General features: G+C 39.5%; 1 protein-coding gene across 5 annotated transcripts in view; it reads left to right on the top strand.

Annotated features, from left to right (window-relative positions):
- MSH2 (mutS homolog 2) overlaps positions 1-24,888 on the top strand; it is a 107,317-nt gene that overhangs the window by 64,403 nt on the left and 18,026 nt on the right. For 3 of the 5 annotated variants that reach the window (XM_004029201.5, XM_055377841.2, XM_055377844.2), the window contains 6 exons: positions 1,432-1,529; positions 5,449-5,694; positions 6,784-6,988; positions 8,719-8,966; positions 11,313-11,488; positions 13,395-13,844. In XM_004029201.5, the coding sequence (XP_004029250.1) occupies positions 1,432-1,529; positions 5,449-5,694; positions 6,784-6,988; positions 8,719-8,966; positions 11,313-11,488; positions 13,395-13,565 (1,144 nt within the window). In that variant the 3' untranslated portion in view covers positions 13,566-13,844. Of the gene's footprint in view, positions 1-1,431; positions 1,530-5,448; positions 5,695-6,783; positions 6,989-8,718; positions 8,967-11,312; positions 11,489-13,394; positions 13,845-24,888 lie in introns of those variants that run through there. The other 2 variants (XM_055377842.2, XM_055377843.2) reach the window with 1 other exon arrangement.

The following is a 24,888-nucleotide window of genomic DNA, read 5'->3' as shown; positions in this document are numbered from 1 at the left end:
CACCACTGAAATCCAGCCTGGGCAACAGAGTCAGACTACGTCTCAAAAAAAACAAAACAAGCCGGGCGCCGTGGCTCACGCCTGTAATCCCAGCACTTTGGGAGGCCGAGGCCGGCAGATCATGAGGTCAGGAGATCGAGACCATCCTGGCTAACACGGTGGTGAAACCCCATCTCTAGTAAAAATATAAAACATTCGCCGGGCATAGTGGTTGGTGCCTGTAGTCCCAGCTACTCAGGAGGCTGAGGCAGGAGAATGGCGTGAAGCTGGGAGGCAGAGGTTGCAGTGAGCCAAGATTGCGCCACTGCACTCTAGCCTGGGTGACAGAACAAGACTCCGTCTCAAAAAAAAAAAAAAAAAAAAAAACCATTTTTCTTATTTTGAAAACTTTTGGTATTGAAAGATATTTATACTACAGTAATGAGAAATACTGTGTGTGTGTATATATGTTTGTGGTTTTTTTTTTTTCTTTCTCTCTGTCTCTCTCTTTTTTTTTTTTTTTGACAGAGTTTTGCTCCTGTTGTCCAGGCTGGAGTGCAGTGGTGCTATCTCAGCTCACCACAACCTCCGCCTCCCGGGTTCAAGTGATTCTCCTCCCTCAGCCTCCTGAATAGCTGGGATTACAGGAATGTGCCACCACACCTAACTTGTATTTTTAGTAGAGATGGGTTTTCCCCATGTTGGTCAGGCTGGTCTTGAACTCCTGACCTCAGGTGATCCACCTGCCTCGGCCTCCCAAAGTGCTCGGATTACAGCCACTCTGCCTGTGTTTGTGTTTTAAAAGGGGTAATAGCTTCAATCTTTTTTTTTCTTTCTCTGAGACGGAGTTTTAGTCTTGTTGCCCAGGCTGGAATGCAATGGTGTGTTCTTGGCTCACCACAACCTCCATTTCCTGGGTTCAAGCGATTCTCCTGCCTCAGCCTCCTTAGTAGCTGGGATTACAGGCACGCTCCACCATGCTGGGCTAATTTTTGTATTTTTGGTAGAGACGGTTTCTCCATGTTGGTCAGGCTGGTCTCGAACTCCTGACCTCAGGCAGTCCACCGACCTCAGGTGATCCACCCGCCTCAGCCTCCCAAAGTTCTGGGGTTACAGGCGTGAGCCACCACGCCCGGCTGGCTTCAATCTTAAATAAGGATTCCATTTAAATATTTTGTAAAAGGACACAGATCACAGTTTTACTCGGGGGAATATAATTGTTATAGCAGGAATTGTGCCATTGCGCTATTCCAAACAGTGTAAAAGAACATTAATAAATTGAATTTTAACTACATTTGTCCATAAGGAGTTGTTCGTTTTCCACTTGTATTTCCATTTTAATTATCATTATTTGGATGTTTCATAGGATACTTTGGATATGTTTCATGTAGTACACATTGCTTCCAGTACACATTTTAATATTTTTAATAAAACTGTTATTTCAATTTGCAGCAAATTGACTTCTTTAAATGAAGAGTATACCAAAAATAAAACAGAATATGAAGAAGCCCAGGATGCCATTGTTAAAGAAATTGTCAATATTTCTTCAGGTAAACTTAATAGCACTAATAATGTTCTGAATGTCACCTGGCTTTTGGTAATAGAAAAAAAAATCATGATATTTGAAGTGTGTTTTGTTATTTTCAAAAGCCATTACATTCTGACTATTTAATACGTTAGGTTTCCTGTATAAAATAAGGCATGGTATGTTACGGTAGGACACATAACTGGAAATTACTCTTGCACATAGAAACAAAAAATGGCAGAAAAGCACAAAACTTACTATAGTTGTAACAAGGAAAGGAAACACTAGGGCCTACAACATACTAATGTCTTGGGTCATCTATGGGCTCATGAGGCTCTAGGTTATGGAAGTAAATACCACTGAAAAGCAAATATTAATTACACATGAGGCAAGCCTTTTTGAGTTCTGTATGTCATTTTGTAGATTTTGAGTTCATTCTAGTGGCACCATTTGAGATCATTTTCATGTAATTAAAGGAACACAGCAACCTGGCACTGTGTTATTGCCCTTAGAATGGAATGAATATATGTTTAGCACAAGGTAGGAAGTGATGCGTTAAGTTGGAAGGCTTTGCCGATCATGGCGTATATGTTGACTGTAACCTTTATTGTGCCTTTAAAAAATATACTCAAGAACTACCTTAACCAAGTAATGAAAGTTAAGATTACCAATCGTGGGACAAATGACATGTACTTCCTGGTGTGATATAGAAGGAAGGACACAGTATCACCTATATAGTATTCTTGACCAGAATATTTAACCTGATTTTAAACAAGAGGTAAAAATTCAAATAAATTTAGATTGTGGTGCATTCAAGGCCTGACCTTTAATAAATGTCCATGTCACGGCAGCAAAAAAGAAATCAACAGGTCTTAAAGAGACAGGGCAACCAAACGCAGTAGACAGTAGTTGATTAGATCCCAATTGAGAGGTTGGAGTTGGGGAATAGCTATAGAGGACACTATTGGGGCAAACTGAGAAAGTTTAATATGAGACAGTATGGTGTTAGTGTCAGATTTCTTGTGTGAAATGGTAGTGTTATGATTAGGAGAATGTCCTTGTTCTCAGGATATGCATGCTAAATTAAGGATAAATTTTTTTTAAAAGGTTATGTGCATGAGTAATTCTATAAATTGTGTTGCTATTATGAATTGTCATGGTAAATCAAAAGGAAACAAAACTCAAAAGATTTTATTTTAATACACTTTATGTATTGAAATGAATGGAATTGATTTGTAAAGATTACATTTTTGCTTGTTGGTATCAGATACCATTTATTTGAACTGTGGATCTTCCTTAAAAAATAATATTTATTAAGCACCTAGCAGGGTAAAGTTTTTAGATTTTAACATTTAAATTGAAGGTTTTATATTAGAAGTCAACCTGAATTTAAATGAAACTTCTTCTTGGTCTGATATTACATATTATGAGCTATTTTTATTTAAAAATGTAATGGCGGCCAGACATGGTGGTTCACACCTGTAATCCCAGCACTTTGGGAGGCTGAGCTGGGAGGATTGCTTGAGCCCAGAAGTTTGAGACCAGCCTAGCCAACATAGGGGGACCCCAACTCTACAAAAAAATCCAAAAAATATTAGCCGGCTGTGGTGGTACATGCCTGTAGTCCCAGCTACTCAGGAGGCTGAGGCAGGAGAATCACTTGAACCCAGGAGGTCGAGGCTGTGGTGAGCCATAATTATGCTACTGTACTTCAGCCTGGGCAACAGAGCAAGACTCCCATCTCAAAAAGTGTAATGGATCACTTTAATAATTTTCTATCATACAATTAAGTCATAAAAGGTCATGCTATTAAGAGCCAGTTATGTGACATGCCAAGTATAGACTCTTAATTAAGATGCTTTGGTTTGCTTTTGGGTTTTATTTATTTATTTATGTTTCAGATGGGGTCTTACCATGTTGCCCAGGCTTTAGTGCAGTGGTGCGATCATGACTCACTGCAGCCTCAACCTCCTAGGTTCAAGCAATTCTCCCCACTCAGCCTCCCAAGTAGCTTGGGACTACAGGCATGTGCCACCACACCTGGTTAATTTTTTTTAAATTATCTTTTGTGGAGATGAAGTCTCGCTCTGTTGCCCAGGCCAGACTCAAGCAGTCTTCCTGCCTTGGCCTCCCAAAGTATTGGGATTACAGGTGTGAGCCACCCTGCCCAGCCTAGTTTTCTTTTTTTACTATAAACTTATTCTTGTCAGTATGCTAGCAATTTTACAAGTTTTAAAGTAGTTATAGCAAGTACTTCACTCATGTTTAATTCTTAAAGGCTTCTATTGCTATATAATAGGGTAGTGTGAATTCTTCCTTTCTTTTTCTTTAGAAGACATATTAGGTAAAAGTAATAAATTTCAAAAGTGTAGTGAGGCCAGGTGCAGTGGCTCACACCTATAATCCCAGCATTTTGGGAGGCCGAGGCGGGTGGATCACCTGAGGTCAGGAGTTCGAGACTGGCCTAACCAACATGTTGAAACCCTGTCTTTACTAAAAGTACAAAAATTAGCGGGGTATGGTGGCAGGTGCCTGTAATCCCAGCTACTTAGGAGGCTGAGGCAGGAGAATCGCTTGAACCCAGGAGGCGGAGGTTGCAGTGAGCCAAGATCACACCATTGCACTCCAGCCTGGGCGACAGAGCAAGACTCTGTCTCCAAAAAAAAAAAAAACAAAGTATACTGAAACAGAGGAAGATAATTATGTCTGCTTGGCCATTGTTAAGTTGATTTTTATTTTCAAAACATTTGATCACTGTTGTGGGGAACAAGGGAATAAAAAATAAGTTAAATATCCAGCCCCTAGATTAAACTAATAATTTTTGGTTTTCCTAGAATTAAATGCTTTTATCTTGAATGTTCTGTGAAGCTTTTGACATGATTGATAGCTGTATGATAGTCGGAATGACATGTGGGTCATGCACCAGCCCCTCCAACCTGTTAACATTTAGAATCTATTCAGAAAAATTTAAGCATTGTTAATTTCCTTCATGTTTTTTGTCTATCATGTGTCAGATATTTTTTAATGTATCTATTAATAGCTTTTAGTTTTAATACTCTAGAACAGTAGAATCTTGAAAATGTTTTAAGTGACAATTAGAGATTTAAATTTATGCTGACATTCTCTGCATGTGATACTGATGAGGAAAGAAAGCCAAACTGTCTTACGGTCAGTTCGTACAATATACCAGGCCTTGATGGTCACATTTCAACTTGCTACCTTTTTGCTTACATTTTTCTTATGATGATTTTGAGGAGTCATTCTGGTTTCTCAGATACTTAAAATATAGGAAAAGGTGTGTCTTAAAATTGAGAGAATGTCTTGGATAAACAGCTGTGTAGTTTTATATTTTGCTGATAAGGGAAGGTACTCTATTTTTGGTTTTTGTGTGTTTTTGTTTGTTTTTGAGACAGAATTGCCCAGGCTGGAGTGCTGTGGTGCAATCTCAGCTTATTGCAACTTCCACCTTCCGGGTTCATGCAATTCTGGTGCCTCAGCCTCCCAAGTATCTGGGTTTACAGACGTGCACCACCATACCTGGCTAATTTTTGTATTTTTGGTAGAGATGGGGTTTCGCCATGTTACCAGGCTGGTCTTGAATTCCTGGCCCCATGTGATCCCCCGGCTTCATGCGATCTGCCCGCCTCAGCCTCCCTAAGTGCTGGGATTATAGGCGTGAGCCGCTCAACCCAGCCAGTACTCTGTTTTTGATAGCTATTCACAATGGGAAAGGATGTAACAACACATTTTAAACCTATGTTGAGTTTTAGGTGGGTTCCTTTCAAATTTTGTTAAGGCTAACTTTTGTTAATTTTTTTAAAAAAGTGTAAATTAGGAAATGGGTTTTCAATTTCCAAATGGGGGGATTAAATGTATTTTTACGGCTTATATCTGTTTATTATTCAGTATTCCTGTATACATTTTCTGTTTTTATTTTTATACAGGCTATGTAGAACCAATGCAAACACTCAATGATGTGTTAGCTCAGCTAGATGCTGTTGTCAGCTTTGCTCATGTGTCAAATGGAGCACCTGTTCCATATGTACGACCAGCTATTTTGGAGAAAGGACAAGGAAGAATTATATTAAAAGCATCCAGGCATGCTTGTGTTGAAGTTCAAGATGAAATTGCATTTATTCCTAATGACGTATACTTTGAAAAAGATAAACAGATGTTCCACATCATTACTGGTAAAAAACCTGGTTTTTGGGCTTTGTGGGGGTAACGTTTTGTTTTTTTTTTTTTAATCTTGGAGTAGAAATATATTTAAAATTGATGGAGAAAATTCCCAGTTCTTAACATTAGAAAGGGAACATATTATTCTTACCAGTTAGTAATCTATTCACATTTGGATTAGAGGGAAGATTTAGAAGGTGAGATAAAAGCTTATGAGAGAATAGTGTATTCATGTGAAACTTGTTCCATGGGTTCAGAGCATTTAGAAACAAACATCCCTTCACACTCAAAGCTTACCTTTGAGCCAGTCCTCCAATAGTGAGGTCTTTGAAGGTCAGGCCAAATTGGCTGTGGGAGGACCTCAGGTTAGAAATAGGAATTATTTTAAGATATGGCACTATATTCATGTGAAACTCGAAAAAACTAGCCTTGCATATAGGCTCATGTATCATGTCTCAGCTGAGATGTTTGAGAGATCTTAACTAGATTCTAGAAAACAAAAAAGGAAGTAGTTTTGGGGCAAATATATTTGGAAAACAGTTTATTGTATTTCCTTTCCCCAAATGGATTTTCAAGTTGTTCATATAATCTAACCCCAACAAATAAATTGCCTGTTTTTCAAAAGAAAGATCATGTCTTCAGGTTTTTGTGTGGGGTTTAAATGATTCGAAAGATTTGACCATACTGATACATTCACTAGTAACCTCATTTACTAATGAGTAACGGTTTTGAATTAATCAGTTAGGCCTGAACTACTTTTCTGGAAGTTAGTAAATTATCTCACAGGCAGCCCTGTGAGCCATGGGAAAATGTGTATATGGTCTTTCTAGGCCACAGCCAGATTACAGGTATATTTGTCATGGCTTCTCTTGATGAAAGGCCCAGTATCAGTTTGTCTGAAGATACAATAGCATTGCTTTTGGGGGTAATATGGGCAGTAACTCTGTCCACATCTTTGGGCAGCCTGTGGTTCTGCTTTTATATGCTATGTCAGTGTAAACCTACGCGATTAATCATCAGTGTACAGTTTAGGACTAACAATCCATTTATTAGTAGCAGAAAGAAGTTTAAAATCTTGCTTTCTGATATAATTTGTTTTGTAGGCCCCAATATGGGAGGTAAATCAACATATATTCGACAAACTGGGGTGATAGTACTCATGGCCCAAATTGGGTGTTTTGTGCCATGTGAGTCAGCAGAAGTGTCCATTGTGGACTGCATCTTAGCCCGGGTAGGGGCTGGTGACAGTCAATTGAAAGGAGTCTCCACGTTCATGGCTGAAATGTTGGAAACTGCTTCTATCCTCAGGTAAGTGCATCTCCTAGTCCCTTGAAGATACAAATGTATGTCTCTGTCCTGTGAGAAGGAAAAGTATATTTGCAGATTCTCATGTAAAAACATCTGAGAATGTTTGTCTTAGTTTAATAGTTGTTTTCCTGTGGACTTTATATACTTTGTATTGTCTTAAAAGAGTGATTGATGGTAGCTACGGAAAACTTTGATTTTTAAAATTGTCTCTTTAAGTAGACAATTTATAAGCTACTGGTACGAGTTCACCTTATAAATCTCCACTACCATGTTTTCGCTTGGACTGTTCACACTTCCTGGAATGGTCCTTCTTGCCCTTTATCCAACTTCTTTCTAATTTTTAAGTCCCTAATGATGGGAATTCTACTTCTGTAGTGATTTTTCTGGTCATACGACCCTAAGGTCATGGGTGTTTTTCTCTGAATTCCTCTTGAGATGCCTGTAACTTGAACCACGTTTTTATTTTAGACATTACTGAAATGTTTTGTCTTTATTTCACTTTTTAGGAGCTTCCTTGAAGGTAGGGACTATACCTTCTATTTCTTGGTATCTTTTTCTTTCTTTTTTTAAAAGTTTTTTAGAGAGACAGGGTCTCACTCTTTTGCCCAGGCTGGTCTCGAACTCCTGGGCTCAGGTGATCTTCCTGCCTTGGCTTCCCAAAGTGCTGGGATTACAGGCATGAACCACCGTGATCCTCCTTATTTCTTAGTACCTTCTAAAGAACATTGAATATAGTAGGTGCCTAGTAAATTATGTATTGATTTAACTTCTTTGAGGTTCTGTTGTTTGTGAAGAATTATAAAAGCAATACAAATGTTTGTATAGTAATTAAGCAACAGGTTAATATTCATGACTTAAAAGATTAAAGAAATAAGCAAAACATGTTAGCTGGCAACTCACAGAAAAAGAATTAAATTGCCAATGAGCACACGAGCACATGAAAAATTAGCAAAAGTGTCACCCCTTTACATATATTTGGTTAAAATTGAGAAAAGAATAGTAATGGATGGTATTGGTAGGACTGTGGCAGGCACACAATTTACATGACCACCAAAAGTGTATGCAAGTGTCCATGTCACCACACCCTGGTCTCATCTTCATTCAGTTTTATTTATTTTTTTTAATCTCGGCCTATTTGATTGGCACGAAATGAATGATAGCTGCCTTATTTGGAATTCCTTTGATTACTACTAGTGTGCTTGATAATGTAAAGCAATATTTATTCAAAATCTATTTTTCCTTTCATCCATTGTTTGTTCATGTTCATGCCCTTTTTTTTTTCCTATTCTCCTTCCTCCCTCCATTCCTCCCTCCCTCCCTTCCTTCCTCCCTCCCTTCCTTCCTTCCTTCCTTCCTTCCCTCCTTCCCTCCCTCCCACACAAAGGTGTGTGCTACCATACCTGGCTAGTTTTTAATTTTTTTTTTTAATTTTTTTTTTTTTTTAGAGGCAGGGTCTCACTATGTTGCTCAGGCTGGTCTGGGCTCAAGTGATCCTCCCACCTCGGCCTTCCAAAGTGCTGGGATTACAGACGTGAGCCATCATGCCTGGCCCTTGCCCATTTTTCTATTGAAGTTTTAGTGCTTTTTATTGACTTTGTTTATATATTAAGATAATTAATCCATTATGTTTGTGGCATATCCTTCCCAATGTATTGTCTTAATTTTGTTTTTGTATGTGTATGTTACCACATTTTATGTGATGGGAAATTTCATGTAATTATGTGCTTCAGGTCTGCAACCAAAGATTCATTAATAATCATAGATGAATTGGGAAGAGGAACTTCTACCTACGATGGATTTGGGTTAGCATGGGCTATATCAGAATACATTGCAACAAAGATTGGTGCTTTTTGCATGTTTGCAACCCATTTTCATGAACTTACTGCCTTGGCCAATCAGATACCAACTGTTAATAATCTACATGTTACAGCACTCACCACTGAAGAGACCTTAACTATGCTTTATCAGGTGAAGAAAGGTATGTACTATTGGAGTACTCTAAATTCAGAACTTGGTAATGGGAAACTTACTACCCTTGAAATCATCAGTAATTGCCTTATTCTAAGTTAGTATAAATTATTGATGTTGTTATAGAACCCATTTACCCCTTAATTCACAGTCTGGGGGTAGGAACATGTACATCATATTTCTGTATCTCATAGTAGGACCACTCATTCTAAAGCATTCACAGAAAGAATTATCTGTACTCTTTTTGGGACAGAATCTCGTTCTGTTGCCCAGGCTGGAGTGCGATCTCGGCTCACTGCAACCTCCGCCTCCTGGGTTCAAGCAATTCTCCTGCCTCAGCTTCTCGAGTAGCTGGGATTACAGGCGCCTGCCACCACGCCTGGCTAATTTTTATATTTTTAGTAGAGACGGGGTTTCACCATGCTGGCCAGGCTGGTCTCGAACTCCTGACCTCAGGCAATCCACCCGTCTCGGCCTCCCAAAGTGCTGGGATTACAGGTGTGAGCCACCACGCCCGGCCAGAATTATCTGTACTCTTGAACATCACCATGGAGGCATTTTCTGCTACCTCCCATGGCAGTATGTTTTCTTGTCGAATTAGGATAACAAACACTATGCTTTCAAGTTCCAAAGTTCTAGCTGTTATTGTTTAACAAAATCTTCATTATAATTAGCTTATTTTGTGTTTAAGAGTGTGTTATAGAAACAGGTTCATTTAAAGCTGGGGGTTCCAGAAATCTTGAAATAGTAGTTATCACATGCAGAGTGACATATCTGTTGTTGTTTCATCCTTTCAGGAAAGTTTGTCATTCATGGGCTTGGGATCTAGTCAGATCCCTGTATTGATGAGATTAACATGTTATAAGGCTTTCAAAGGTTTTAAAAATCATACTATAAGGATTGATTTCACTAGTCACCAGAATAACTTTTTCAGATAGCGCTCTGATTTTCCACGAACACGGTTTTCTGCATCAGTTGGTTGCACATGAGTGAGATAATCTTGGTTCTTTATCCTTTGTTATTTATACTTCATTGGGAATCCTTCTGAGTTACTATATTTGAGTCATTGTTATTATTGCTGTAGAATTCAGGAACTTTTAGTAGATCTGGCAGTTAGCATAAAATTTTGCTTTTAAATCATTGTTTGTGTTTTGTATGCTATAGAAATGGGTTCAGAATATTTTTTAAAAGGCCAGATGAAGTGTGAAGTTAGAAAAACTTCATCCTTCACTGTGAATGTTTAACAAACATTTGCTTCTACTTTATTTTTGTTTGCTTCCTTTAGTTGTGCAAAGTATTCAGTTCTAGAATGCATGAGATATATGACAAAGCCAAAAAATTCTTTATAGTTGATAAATAATTGTGGCAAAAACAGCTGTATAGTAACTTTGCAAGCATCATTTGATTAAATGCTTAAAAAGTCTTGACTCAGTTTTAACTATTTCCTGCAAATAATCAATATTTAATTAAAGCTACTCCAAATTAGTGACACTTTAGGTGTCTTTCTTTCTCCCTCCCCTTCTCCCTTCTCCCTTCCCCCCTTCTCCCATTCTCCCTTCTCCCTTCCCTCTTCTTCCTTCCCTCTTCCCTTCCCCTTTCCCTTCCTCCTTCCCTTCCCCTTCCTCCTTCCCTTCCCCTTTCCCTTCCCCCTTCCCTTCCCCTTTCCCTTCCGCCTTCCCTCTTCTCTTCCCCCTTCTCTTCCTCTCCCCCTTCCCTTCCCCCATCCCTTCCCTTCCCCCATCCCTTTCCTTTCCCCTTCCCTTCCCTTTCCCCTTCCCTTCCCTCCTCTTCCTCCTTCCCTTCCCCCTTCCTCCTTCCCTTCCCCCTTTCTTCTTCCCTTCCCCCTTTCTCCTCCCTTTCCCCTTCCCTTTCCCCTTCCCTTCCCCCTTCCCTTTCTCTTCCCTTCCCCCTTTGCTTTCCCCTTCCCTTCCCCCTTCCCTTCCCTCTTCCCTTCCCCTTCCCTTTCCCTTCCCCTTTCCCCTCCCCCTCTCCTCCCCTCCCTTCCCTTCCCCTGAAATGAGAAAGCCTCAGAGATAGTGGCTTGATTAATTTTTCTTTAGATTAAGATATTTGTCTAAGCCTTTAAGGTTTATCTATTGAGCTTTTTTGTCTCCTATTTTTATTTTTCCTACTATGTTTGTCAAGGATAAAATACAGCACTGTGTGCCAAGTCATAATCACTTTTCATTTGAGACTTAATTAAAATTCCTTTATTTTAATGATATATTTGGCTAATGTATTTGAAGTAATCCGAAATTAAGTTTTCTAATGACAAGGTGAGAAGGATAAATTCCATTTACATAAATTGCTGTCTCTTCTCATGCTGTCACCTCACGCTTCCCCAAATTTCTTATAGGTGTCTGTGATCAAAGTTTTGGGATTCATGTTGCAGAGCTTGCTAATTTCCCTAAGCATGTAATAGAGTGTGCTAAACAGAAAGCCCTGGAACTTGAGGAGTTTCAGTATATTGGAGAATCGCAAGGATATGATATCATGGAACCAGCAGCAAAGAAGTGCTATCTGGAAAGAGAGGTTTGTCAGTTTGTTTTCATAGTTTAACTTAGCTTCTGTATTATTACATAAATAGGACAGTAAGATGAAGGTTTTTTGTTGTTGTTTGTTTTCCTCTGTGTTTCCAGTGCTTATTTTTAATCAGTTTTTTTGATGGCAAAGAATCTATCTCTGTGTTACTTTGATTTCTGCAGTATATACATCTGCATGATCAATATTCGATTTCAAGTACCAAAGTAGGAGTAAAGGAATATTAACCTAGGTTTAAAATTAGTCATTTCGCTAAAATTAGTTATTATGGACGATAGATGTCTAGGTATATCTTTGTTCATAAACAAATATATCAAGTTCAGTTATTAAATTACACATTAGGTAAGAAAAGGACAAAGAAATAAAAAAGCATGATTCATAATTCCTGCCCTCTGTTTGTCTAGAATTTAGTTGGGAAGATAAGAATAACGAACGTGACACAGAGAATAAAGTGGCATATGACAAATATTTATTCAAGAAAGCTATATGTGGATGGGATGTTTCAGTTCTCATGGGAGAAGTGGATTTTATGGTGCCTTTGAGTAATGGGTCATATTTGGGCGTTCACACAGAAAGACCCAAGCACATGCCTAATTTTTTATTATTATTATTTTTTATTTATTTATTTATTTTTTAGACAGAGTCTTGCTCTGTCGCCCAGGCTGGAGTGCAGGGGCGCGCGATCTCGGCTCACTGCAAACTCTGCCTCCTGGGTTCACACCATTCTCCTGCCTCAGGCTCCCGAGCAGCTGGGACTACAGGCGCCTGCCACCACGCCCGGCTAAATTTTTTGTATTTTTTAGTAGAGATGGGGTTTCACCGTGTTAGCCAGGATGGTCTCAATCTCCTGACCTCATGATCTGCCTGCCTTGGCCTCCCAAAGTGCCGGGATTACAGGCGTGAGCCACTGTGCCCAGCCCTTTTTTTTTTTTTTTTTTTTTAATTAGAGGATTACTAGTTCTCTTCAATTATAAAAATAAAAGAATCTTACTTCACTGCCTGGTCCTGGAAACATGTACTGCAATATACATTGTGACAACTTTTTACCTGTCATGTTTTTAGCTTTTACCTGTGAATTTCTTATCATTGTTCTTATGTGAAGGATAGATAGTTGCTACAATAATAATAGATGATGTGTATGGTTTTTGAGCCTAAAAAGTGTAGTTTTATACGTTGTACCTATACAAGCAGGAGAAATATAACTTGTTAATAATTTTAGGTATGGCAGGCTGCCATCCCAAATATGAAGTGGTCTTTGTATTTGCACTTTAATGTGTTGAAATCATAGCTTTCAGTGATCCAGGATTAGGCAGACTCTTTTATGTAATCCCTTGTTTCCAGTTAGAATAGAAGTCATGTGCTTTTGATAACATTAATTATAATATATTTTGAGCCCTGTGAGGTTGGTAACATTATTCCCATTTTATGAATGAGGAGTGTGTGTTAAGGAATTTGCCCAAGAGTCACATAGCAAGTCATAGTCATGCTCTCTGAAGCAGCAATAACTTGGCAATAAAATAAAAATGAAGCATCTTCTGTATGTGTTAACTTTTCAGTGACTGTTTATGCCTTCCAGTATTCTTTGTAAACCTTGAATTCTTTTTTTCACAGATGATTAAAGTTTATCAATTATAAAGGTGGAGAAATTTGGGAACTAGACAGTGCACACATAAATAATAAATATGTTCTTCAAATATTGGGTGGGCTAATGTGGGAGGAGTTTGAGACCAGCCTGGGCAACATAGTGAGACCCTCGTCTCTAAAAATATGAAAAATAAAAAAAAATTTTTTTTAATGGGTGATATGTTTAGATGGAAATGAAACAATTTGTCACTGTCTAACATGACTTTTAGAAAAGATATTTTAATTACTAATGGGACATTCACATGTGTTTCAGCAAGGTGAAAAAATTATTCAGGAGTTCCTGTCCAAGGTGAAACAAATGCCCTTTACTGAAATGTCAGAAGAAAACATCACAATAAAGTTAAAACAGCTAAAAGCTGAAGTAATAGCAAAGAATAATAGCTTTGTAAATGAAATCATTTCACGAATAAAAGTTACTACGTGAAAAATCCCAGTAATGGAATGAAGGTAATATTGATAAGCTATTGTCTGTAATACTTTTATATTGTTGTATATTAACCCTTTTTCCGTAGTGTTAACTGTCAATGCCCATGGGCTATCAACTTAATAAGATATTTAGTAATATTTTACTCTGAGGACGTTTTCAAAGATTTTTATTTTGAAAAATGAGAGCTGTAACTGAGGACTGTTTGCAATTGACATAGGCAATAATAAGTGATGTGCTGAATTTTATAAATAAAATCATGTAGTTTGTGGAATTTGAGATGCATTGTAGTTCTTTGCAGTGTGACTTCAAATATTTTGGAAGAAACAAATAGCTCAGAGACCTCGTAAAATATCTTAAACTGGAGGGCTCCATGGAGATCATTGCGAGTGACTCCCCCAGAATGTCCATCTGTTGACAGGAGCCAGGCTGGCTGCATACGAATTAGCTAAGGAGCTTATTATATATCCAGAGTCCTACCGTGAGCCTCCATCCCGTCTGCCATTCTCCCATCCCTGGTCTATGATAAGACTTAGAAATCTGGATTTTAACAAAACCTTTCAGATTGAGAACCTTGATTTAGTCTACTTCTCCTATTTTACAATAAAGAGATGAAGCGGTTAAGAATTAGCAGCTAATCCTACGCAACGTGAGGGAAAAAGGACAGTCTTTTTAATAAATGCGGTGGGCTGGTGGGGTATCCATATAGGAAGAAATGAAATTGGACCCCTACTCCATGTCATATATAAAAACCTCCACTTTGGGAGGCGAAGCAGGCAATCACTTGAACTCAGGAGATCAAGACCAGCCTGGACAACATGACGAAACCACATCTCTACAAAAATAAATGCAAAAATTAGACGGGCATAGTGGTGCTTGCCTGTAGTCCCAGCTACTCAGGAGGCTGAGGTGGGAGGATCACCTGAGCTGGGAGAGGTTGAGGTTGCAGTGAGCTGCACTCCATCCTGGGTAGTACAGTGATAACTGTGTCTCAAACAAAACAAAACAAAACAAATCACCTTCAGTGATTTTTAGGCCAAATGTACAAGGTAACACTCTCAAGGTTTTAATGTTTTATAGTTCTGCAGAAGATAACATAGGAAAATATTTTTATGTCCTTGGCTTTGGGAAGAATTTAAGTCACAGAAAAACACCATCCATAAAGTTTGACTTATTTAGCTAATTGAAATTAACAACTTCTATTAAAAGGCACCACAAGTGAAAAGACATGATTCATAATGGAAGAACATACTGGTACCTTATAAAATATCAAAGAGTTGGGCATGGTGTCCCATGCTTGTAGTCCCAGCTACTCAGGAGGCTGAGGCAGGAGGATCACTTGAGCCCAGCAGTTCAAGTCTCAGCAGTTCAAGTCCAGCCTGGGCAATATAGCAAGACTGCATTTGTTTTCTTCTTCTTTTTTAATACCTGGAATAAAGAACTCCTATAAAATCACTAAGAAAAGGGGTCACTTAAGAATCTCATTAACAAAAAGAATTTGAATATTTTTCCAAGGAAGATATGCAAATGGACTGTAAGCACATGAAAAGATGCAGATCAGGGAAATGCAAGTCAAAACCACAATGAGCTACAACTTCACACTGATTAGGATAGTTAAAATCAAAAAGTCAGATGGTAAGTACTGGCAAGGAAGTGGAGAAATTGAAACTGTCATGCGCTGTTGGTGCGAATGTAAAATGGTGCAGCTGCTTTGGAAAACAGTCTGGCAGTTCCTCAGACAATTCCACTCCAGCGTATATCCAAGTGGAATCAAAACATATGTCCCCACAAACTTGTACATAAATGTTTATAGCAGGATTATTCATAATAGCCAAAAGGTGGAAACAACCCGAATGTCCATCAGCAGATGAATGCATAAATGAAACGTGGTCTATCCATACAATGGAGTATATTATTGAGTCATTAAAGGAATGAAGTACTGGTACATGGTGCAGCTTAGATGAACCTTGAAAACATTGTGCTAAATGAAAGAAGCTGGTTACAAGAGTCAACACGTACGATTTCATTCATGTGAAAGTTCAGAATAGAGACAGCAGTAGAGACAAAGTAGCAGTTCAGGGTTGGTGCCAGGGAATAGTGGGTAGGTGGGGTGAAAGCTAAAGGATATGGTGTTTCTTTGTGAGATGGAAGTTCTAAAATAGGTGATGTTTATGCATGTCTGTGAATATACTAAAAACCATTGAATTGTACACATTAAATGGATGAATTGTATAGGAATTATATTTTAATAAAGCTATTTAAAAAAATTCAGACACTTTACGCAAGAGGAAATCTAAGTGGTCCATAAACATGAAAAGGTCTTTAATCACCAGTCAGAAAAATGAAAATGAAAACCATGCCAGGCCACCTCCCACCACCATAGTGACAAGCATTTCAAGTGTGGCGGTTCCAGCTGTTGTTGAGGATGTGGAATAACACTGGTAGGGGTGTTAAGATTATCTGGTGAAATTGAAAAGACGCATACGATCCAGCAATTCTGCTCTTAGGTGCATACTCTACAGATGCTTTTGCCCATTGTGCTGCGAGATGTATACAAGAATGTTCCTAATACCTCCACACTGGAAACAACTCAGCAGTGAAAATGAACTACAGCTACACAAAATGACATAGATGGAATCTTAAAACGTTTAGTAAAAGAAATGATACAAAAGGATACAGTTTTTTTTTTTTTTCATTTATGTGAAGTTTAAGAATAGGTGGTATTGTTTAGGGATGCAGTCTTTGGGATGGCAACTGTGAAGAAAAAGTGATTGTGTTAATCAGAGTGATTGTCTTTAGGGAAGTGGGGTGCTGATGGGGAGGGGACACATTAGGGCTTCTGGAGGGCCACAGTTCTGGTTTTTAACCTGAGTGGTGGTTTTGCACGTGCTTGCTTTATAGTTAACTGCAATTTTTTTTTTTAATGCAGTTAAAGTTTGGTATGAGAACAAATGTATGACCGATGAGTCGTTTCAGTTTACCAAGTTCTTTTTCGTCATCGTTAATTTAGAGTGGGTTACATCAGTTTTTCTTTTCTGGCTGCCAAAAGCTTAGGAAAAAGGCAAACTGACAGAGGAAGATTTTAAATGTAGAAATATTTATTGGTTTACAAATCCTTTTAATCACTTATACATGAAAAGCTTTCATATAATTCAAAAAGCAAATTTTAAATTCCAATGAAATATGTCATCCCGTGGTTGTGAAAGAGTGTTTTTAGATTGCTGCACAGAAGCATGTTTAACATGGAAATCAGCTCATGGTTTTAGTTGTTAGGGCTACAAGAAATTGGGGGAGACTTCATTCCAAGAAAACATGTAGTCTATCAGGCTGTTTTTATTCCTCTAAAAGAGACAGTGTTCTAAGATGTTTTTGAAAATGAGAAAATACGTAATAGATCTGCTTAAGAAGTTTAAAACTTAATCTGTGCTTATTACATGAATATGCTAATGTAAAACCAGGCCTTCAGTTAGTGTTTCCTTCCTTTTAGAATGGTGTATGTAAAGCAAAATATAAACTAATTTCTGACCTGTCAAAGGTTTTTTTCTTAAAATTTAAATTTATAATGTGGTTTGGTTTTTCTTTCCCACTCAAACATGAATTTGGGTAATACCAGAATAAAGCTGGATATATAAATTTTATCCAAAATTTAGAACTCTGTTGTTAAGAAATCTGTTGACCACATAACCATGTTTCTGAGAAAATACATGATTTTTTGCATCTTTAAAAAAATTAGCACTAAGAAGCTAAGATGAAGCTGTTTTTGTAATTTGATTTTTTTTTCCTTAAAATACTGTTTTGGAGTTAAAAGTTGTAGCAAAACTGGTATAAGAAAGATGTTTTAGGGTAGATATATTTAAGTCTTGTCTCATACTCTATTGACTAAGCTAGCCCGGTGACTAGGGTAGATGTATTTAAAGAATAACTTTTCCCCCTTAAAATCTCAATATTCCACATCCTGTTAGACTTCTTGAGTATTAAATACATCTTCTATCCTTGGTCTTTCTGCATTTAGCTTTTTTGGGAAGTATGTTTTTACCCAAGCATATGGTATGAGCTGCTGATTCAGTATTGAGTGGCTCTTTAAGCTTGTTAGTTACATTCTGCTGATTAAAATGGTGTACAGAATAGTCAGGAAAAACCAGTCCCTGGTCTGAAATAAACAATGTTAATTAGCTTATGGGGAAGAACAAATGAGTAAGGAGAATTTTCATATACAAAGGAAATCTCTGTGATTGTCTTTCTGGACTCAGTGTGTTTGGGTTAAGGAGATAGGGTGCGGCTGGAGAAAATGATGAAAATGTTCAGAATGTTACATGTATTTTTACACTGAAACCGGAAGTGGAAGCCCAATGTAATAGTTTTCTGCCCGATGTTGCCCTGTCTTCATACCCACACCACTTATCTTGATTGATAGAGCTACTACTTCCTCTTATACTGCTTCAGAAGTTAACCTCTATGGTGCAGTGCTAGGATATCACAGAGGAAATAATCCCTTGTAGACAGTGTCTTGTTGCTGGGAGTTATCAGTGCCTCCTGTTCTCTCTAAGGAGGGCAATGGGAAGCCCTTGCCTTGCATTGGTACAGCCGTTTCCTTGACCTCCCTGGAAGAACAGTATTTCATGGTGTCAGACAACATTCAGAACATGCTCAAATTAAATGTATGTCAGTATGCATTTGCTTTGGTGTGTGGTTTGTCCAAACCAAAGTGCCCATACATGTCTCTGGTCCAGCCATGGGGGAAATTCAGCAGTGGGGTGAACCATATGGAAATGGCAGGTGTTGGGCAGCCTTGACTGGACTGCCCTGGTCTTACTTCTGGACTTGGTGAGTAGAAGATCACACTGTTGCTTGCTGCCCTGGGTTCACCTCAAAGAGGGAAAGAATTAAAAACTTAAATGGTTAAATTTAGAAACAAGAAAAAGTTGTGTCAGTGGGCAGTTTTTTACGTCTAACAAAGAAAACAACAGCAGTAAATTCCTTTGTATTCAGAATCAACCAGTAAACACAACCTTAGCAATTAACCTATCACTATCACAATTGTTTATTTACTGGAATTTTGTTGACAGAATTAGTCCAATAAATGTTATGAATAATAATTTTATGAATAGAGATAGGTTAATGCCAAGTTAAGTATAATTGAATCTGAGACATTAATGCAACTGTTTTAAATTCAACCACTGACCTGCAATTTTAATATGCCTTGTCCATCCAGCAAGATACATTTTGTCCATTTTTTCATGTTTAAAATTTAATATTTATTGTCAATTCCAGTGTGTTTCATTGCTAAACATCAGGCTCAGCCAAATGAATCACGAAAATGACTCCACGTTGAATCTTTAACATCACAATGTGGATTAACAATTTGGCAACATTTGGCTGGGTGCGGTGGCTCACGCCTGTAATCCCAGCACTTTGGGAGGCCGAGGCAGGTGGATCACGAGGTCAGGAGATCGAGACCATCCTGGCTAACACGGTGAAAACCCGTCTCTACTGAAAATACAAAAAGCCGTGCGTGGTGGTGGGTGCCTGTAGTCCCAGCTACTTGGGTGGCTGAGGCAGGAGAATGGCATGAACCTGGGAGGCGGAGCTTGCAGTGAGCTGAGATCGCGCCACTCCAGCCTGGGCAACAACAACAACAACAAAATTGGCAACATTAAATACTTTGTCAGTATCTGAAAAGTGCAAAGTACTGTGCTTGGCTCCCCAAAGGCTCCTCTTAATCCTGAAAGGCAGGTGCTTTTATTATCTTTTATCTTATTATCTACATTTTCCAAATGAGGAAACCTAGGTACAGAGGTTTAGTAACTTGCCCAGGTCACATAGCCAGTAAGTGGCAGAGCTGGGATTTGAACCCCAGTACGCTATCTCCAATGAATCTGAGATGTACATGTGATAAATTTAATCTTTCTCAATAAATTATTAAGTGTCAAAGCAAGTGGTATGGGCAATGCACCAGGATTAAGAAAAACAGAGTGTGGTAAAGATGTAAAATATTTCTAATTCTGTTGTGGGCTGTGGCACTCCTGTGGAAGGCTTGCCACAGACACAGCCAGAGGCATCCACGTGGGCCCCTGCTGCACACCTGGTTTGCTGCTACCAAGGCTGCTCTCCCGCGGCTTGTTCACACAAAGGAAAGTGAGCAGCTAGGAAGCTTCATATTTGAAAGTTGACTAGTCACCAAATGCTGGCATCCAACCAAGTGATTGCATTGTACCCTGTTTGGATGAAAGATTGTGTTTAAATGAAAAGAGAGATGATGAGCCAGGAGTGTGGCAAATGAGTTAGAATAAAACGTCAGCAGTGTTTGAAGCAGGTTGCTGAGGGCTGGTGCCCTGAAATCTTGTCACTTGGAGGATGTATATGTTCCATCAGGGGCCGGAAATGTTTTATCCAAGCTTTAGGGAATAACCCTGGAGATTCTCTTTGTTACTCTACTGTTAAGTATGTGCTTACGGAGTAAACTTTGCATGACTAAGGTTTACAGGCCTGAATGTGCAACTGAGTTCAAGTAAGCAGCAATGTGGTGTATTAGGAAGACTGCTTGACTTGGGTTCTAATCCTTGCTTCACCACCTAGCTGTGTGACTTTAAATATCACTGTTTTTCCTCCTGCCTCCCTTCTGTAACTTAAGGGGGTTGGATTGTTAGAGGTCTCAAATGCCATACCTTCAAGGCCAGGTGCAGGATGCAGAGAATAGTGGGTTAAAGTGAACACCTCAATGTAAAATCATTCAAAAATTTAAAAACATCACGGACCAAACAAATATGTCTTTAAATCTGAATTTGGTTAAGGGTCACAAGTTTATGCCCTTTGGGGTACTCTCTAACATTTTCATGATGATATGAAAGGATTTTTCCATACATACTCAAAAGGCGCTCACGCCTCTGTTGCGGTCAGTCTGGCCACTTCCAAATAGCCACCCCATGTTGGTCTCCACTTCTTCCCTCCCTCTTTAAGTGCCATGTTAATAATCTAGCTTATAATTCTCTAATCAGCAGTAGAGCACTTTGCTACTTTATTTTTTATCGTTAGGGGTGATCTTAGTAGCCCAAGTATGCTAAGTTTTAGAAATATTCATCAATGATGTTTTTCCCTGAAGCTCGTTTGGTGACCGCTAAACTAGAACCAGAATCGGAGAAAAACAACCCTGTGGATTCCAAGCCAACAAAGCCGGGGAAGAGGCATTGAACAACCTGTGGTTGCCTGAGAAACAAAAGGCAAGGTGGTTGGATGAAAGCAACACTTCCAAGCCTTTTCCAGCTTAACGAACATAAGTCTAGGTTTTGGGGAGAGCCTATCTTAGTGAGAGTGAACAAATAAAGTAGGCTGTATCTTTCAGAATTGGGTATGACTCAAATAACTTTTTTTTTTTTTTTTTTTTTTTTTTGAGACAGTCTCACTCTGTTGCCTAGGCTGGAGTGCAGTGGCATGATCTCAGCTCACTGCAACCTCCACCTCCTGGGTTCAAGTGATTCTCCGGCCTCAGCCTCCCGACTAACTGGGATTATAGGCGCCCACCAGCATGCCCAGCTAATTTTTGTAGTTTTAGTAGAGACGGAGCTTTACCGTGTTGGCCAGGCTGGTCTGGAACTCCTGACCTCAGGTGATCCACCCGCCTCGGCCTCCCAAAGTGCTGGGATTACAGGCGTGAGTCACTGTGCCTGGCCTCAAATAACTTTCAAGATTGAATAATAGTAGCTTGAAGCAAGTCTAGAGACCAGCCAGTTGGAGGACAGGGCCAGCAGAAAGGAGGTATGCAAGGAAAAACCTGCAATGAATGGACCTACTGTGTTTGAGGGTACTGAGAGGAGTTTGGGGTTGAATTAATAATAACTACAAAACATCCACAAAGCAATTGGGAAGAAAGGGTAGGGGGACTATTAGGCCTAGTAATATCAAACTTTTTTTTTTTAAAAAAAGAGTAAATGTCATGATAGTATACTGCCAACCTCAATTGTAAAATTTTATTTTATTTAATTTAGTTTTTAGATGGAGCCTCGCACTGTCGCCCGGGCTGGAGTGCAATGGTGTGATCTTGGCTCACTGCAACCTCCGCCTCCTGGGTTCAAGCAATTCTACTGCCTCAGCCTCCCAAGTAGCTGGCATTGCAGGCACCCGCCACCACGCCTAGCTAGTTTTTTTGTGTTTTTAGTAGAGACAGGGTTTCACTGTGTTGGCCAGGCTGGTCTCGAACTCCTGACCTCGTGATCCACCCACCTTGGCCTCCCAAAGTGCTGGGATTACAGGCGTGAGCTACTACACCCAGACAATTGTAAATTTTATTCATTTAAACACCAACAAGTGATGTAAGAAAAATAATAAAATAGCTGGTATGATGGCTCATGCCTGTAATCCCTGCTACTCAGGAGGCTGAGGTGAGAATTGCTGAGGCCAGGAGTTCAAGACCAGCCTAGGCAACATAGTGAAACCCCCCCGCCCCCGTCTCTAAAAAAATAATTAAAAAAAAATAACTGGGCATGGTGGTGCACACCTGTAGTCCCAGCTACTTGGGAGGCTGAGGTGGGGAGGTTCACTTGAGCCCAAGAGTTAAGGCTACAGTGAGCTGTGATCACTGCACTCCAGCCTGGGTGACAGAGCAAGACCCTGCTTCTAAAAAATAAAAATTATATTGGGATGATGGAAAGGTATAAATCTGCTCTTTCTGTAAGATGATGTCTAAAATTGGAAAATAAATAGTGGTATAAGCGTGTTATTTAAAAATTTAGAGGTAAGTGATAGAAGATTCTGAAAGTGGCTACCTCTGGGACAGTGAAGAGGGCAGCATTGAGAAGGGAGCTGTCATTTTTCATCATAAGCCTCATGATGATCCTATTTGATTTTTTTTAAAGATTTGTGTTCATAAAAATCAATGTTGAAAGTGAATGCAGGAAAAAAACTGTCTAAAAGTATATTTAAACAGTGACATTCACTTTGCACATTGACACCTTAAGATAAATCCAATGCAATGTCGTACTCTTACCCCAAATAAGTTGCATTGTAGTGTAAGGTCATTCTCTTGGGGAGAATCTAAACTGACAGAAAAATCTGTCTTAAGGAGTACCTGTGATCACAAAGTACTTCAAGCGCCCTTTAAATTGTGATTAAAGATAATTTATTGTTTAGAAATATATATACCTAGGTCTGGGGAGGAATAGAAGGGAAATGGAGAGTGACTGTTAAGGTTTCTTTGAGGAATGATGAAAACGTTCTAAAATTAAGTTGTGATAATTGCAAAACTATAAATATATTAGAAACCACTGAATTGCACATTTAAGTGGGCAGACTATTATGGTATATCAATTATATCCCAGTAAAGCTGTTTAAAAAATAGTAGCATAAATAAGATGTAATAATAGCCAACATTTTTGGGAGCCAAAAGCCTGAGTGACCAGCTCAGCATTCCTGATGACCACCCCCTTCTCCCTATCTCCTTTACTCAATAAATATGAAGGGCTCTAGAAGCTCAGGGCCCTTGTTCCCTAGAAGCAAGGAGCCCCCGACCCCTTCTTCCAAACACACTCTTTTGTCTTTGTCTTTATTCCCATGTTCATCCTCCTTTGTTCAGTCCAGCATGGTCTGTGGCAAACATTCAGCAATCTCTAAGGTAGATAATATTATCCCATTTTATAAATGAAACGGGCATAGAGGAGCTAAGTGACTTTCTTAAGACCATCAGACATGAATAGATTAGAAATTATTTTTCTTTCATGTAAAAGAAGTCTGGAGGTAGGCTGTCTAGGGCTAGTAAGGTGGCTCCACGATTATGCAGCAGAGACCCTGGAACCTTTGAGTTGGTTTCTCCACTGTACATGGCTTCTCTCAAGGTCACCTCATGGCCCAAGATGACTGCCAGGGCTTCAACCAATGCATCCACATTTTAGGCAGCAAGAACGATGAGAGTGCAAAGATGCTTATCCCACCTTTAAAGAAACAAAAGTACACAGCTTCCACTTGCATCTTCCATGGGAGAACTGAGTCACACATCTATGCTGTTGGAGCCTAGGAAATGGAGTCTTCACTCCCAAAACTCATTTTGAAAAGCATTCGCATTTTGTGAATGGCAAGGAGTTTCCAGTTTGGTGCTTGGTAAATGCTTTGAGATGATGATGTCTCTTCTGCCCACCATCTTCACAGCCTCACCTAGTCTTTCATATTTATTTCTGCTCAAAGCTTCATTTGGCCTCTGGTCTTCCTTCTCTTTCTCTCACAGCTTTTTTGGACTCTATTCTGTAATCGCTGTTCCACTGAATCCAACTAAACACTCAGTACCTTGTCTGTTTCGTTCATCGTGCTAGGCACAGTGCTAGGCTCTCAGGAAACATGCATGGAGTGTAGGTTCCTTGGGGGATGTGAATTATCAACACCCTTGAGCAGGGACTCTGCTGTGCCCAAATGTGCCTACTCTCCCCCTATATGTAATGAAGGGTAGTGGAGCACTCGAACGTTGGCATGGCTGGAACCAAATGCCCCTCCCGACGACAGACAGGTAGAGCCAGAGTGCAGGGCAGTCTCCCAGCTGGCTGGAGGCAGAGCTGGCCTGGAGCCTGGCCTCCTGACCCTCAGGTGCCTCCTCTCACCCTGAGCTTCCCAAACACCGATTTCCAGGCAAAGCCTCATCACACAACGATATTAAGTAAAATAGGAACGGATAATAAATTTTTATGTATGCGGAAATTGTTTCTCTCCTCCCTTCCTCTTGGGGTTGATTAACTTAGCTGGAAGTAATGAACCTGAACTGATTTTTTGAGCACCAGATCTAAGTGGTAATTACTGAGTTGGTACCTTGTTTATAGACTTTTGGAAGACCGTAATACTTACTAAGAGAATCCTTTTCTCCTCTACTCCCACCAGTTTCTCCCTTGGCATGAGAACTGACAAACCAGAACATAAATGAGCTGGAGGAGAGAGCTCTTTCTTTTTTTCTAGGAGTTGTGTCATATTTCTAAAGGGCAGCACTGTAAGTACTCTGCTGCCTTCAGGGAAGAAATTGTGCTTCCAGGACCCCTCACTGAGAGCAACACCAGGGAAAGAATGGCCGGCTCAGGACTTCCATCGCGGTCATTGGCCAAACTCCTTCCTTCCAAGAATCTTACTGACAGAGGCCCCAGGGTCATCTCATGGGGCTTTCTGAGGCCAGTACCGCTTTCTTCTGACTTTCCTCAGTAGACACCTATGGCTCTTTTAATGACATTCTCTCTCCAACCTGCTTGGACTCCATCCACATCTTTCTTTGGGTTCCTCCTTCTATGAAGGAGACTCCTGTTTGTCCTCAACTGGCCTCTCCTGGGGTTCAAAGGCAGCCCTTCCTTGGAGTCTCTCCTGG

Source organism: Gorilla gorilla, chromosome 12, assembly GCF_029281585.2.
Source record: "Gorilla gorilla gorilla isolate KB3781 chromosome 12, NHGRI_mGorGor1-v2.1_pri, whole genome shotgun sequence".
Lineage (NCBI taxonomy): Eukaryota > Metazoa > Chordata > Mammalia > Primates > Hominidae > Gorilla > Gorilla gorilla.
Note: the sequence above shows the minus strand (reverse complement) of the source record. Positions and strands in the feature narration are given on the sequence as shown.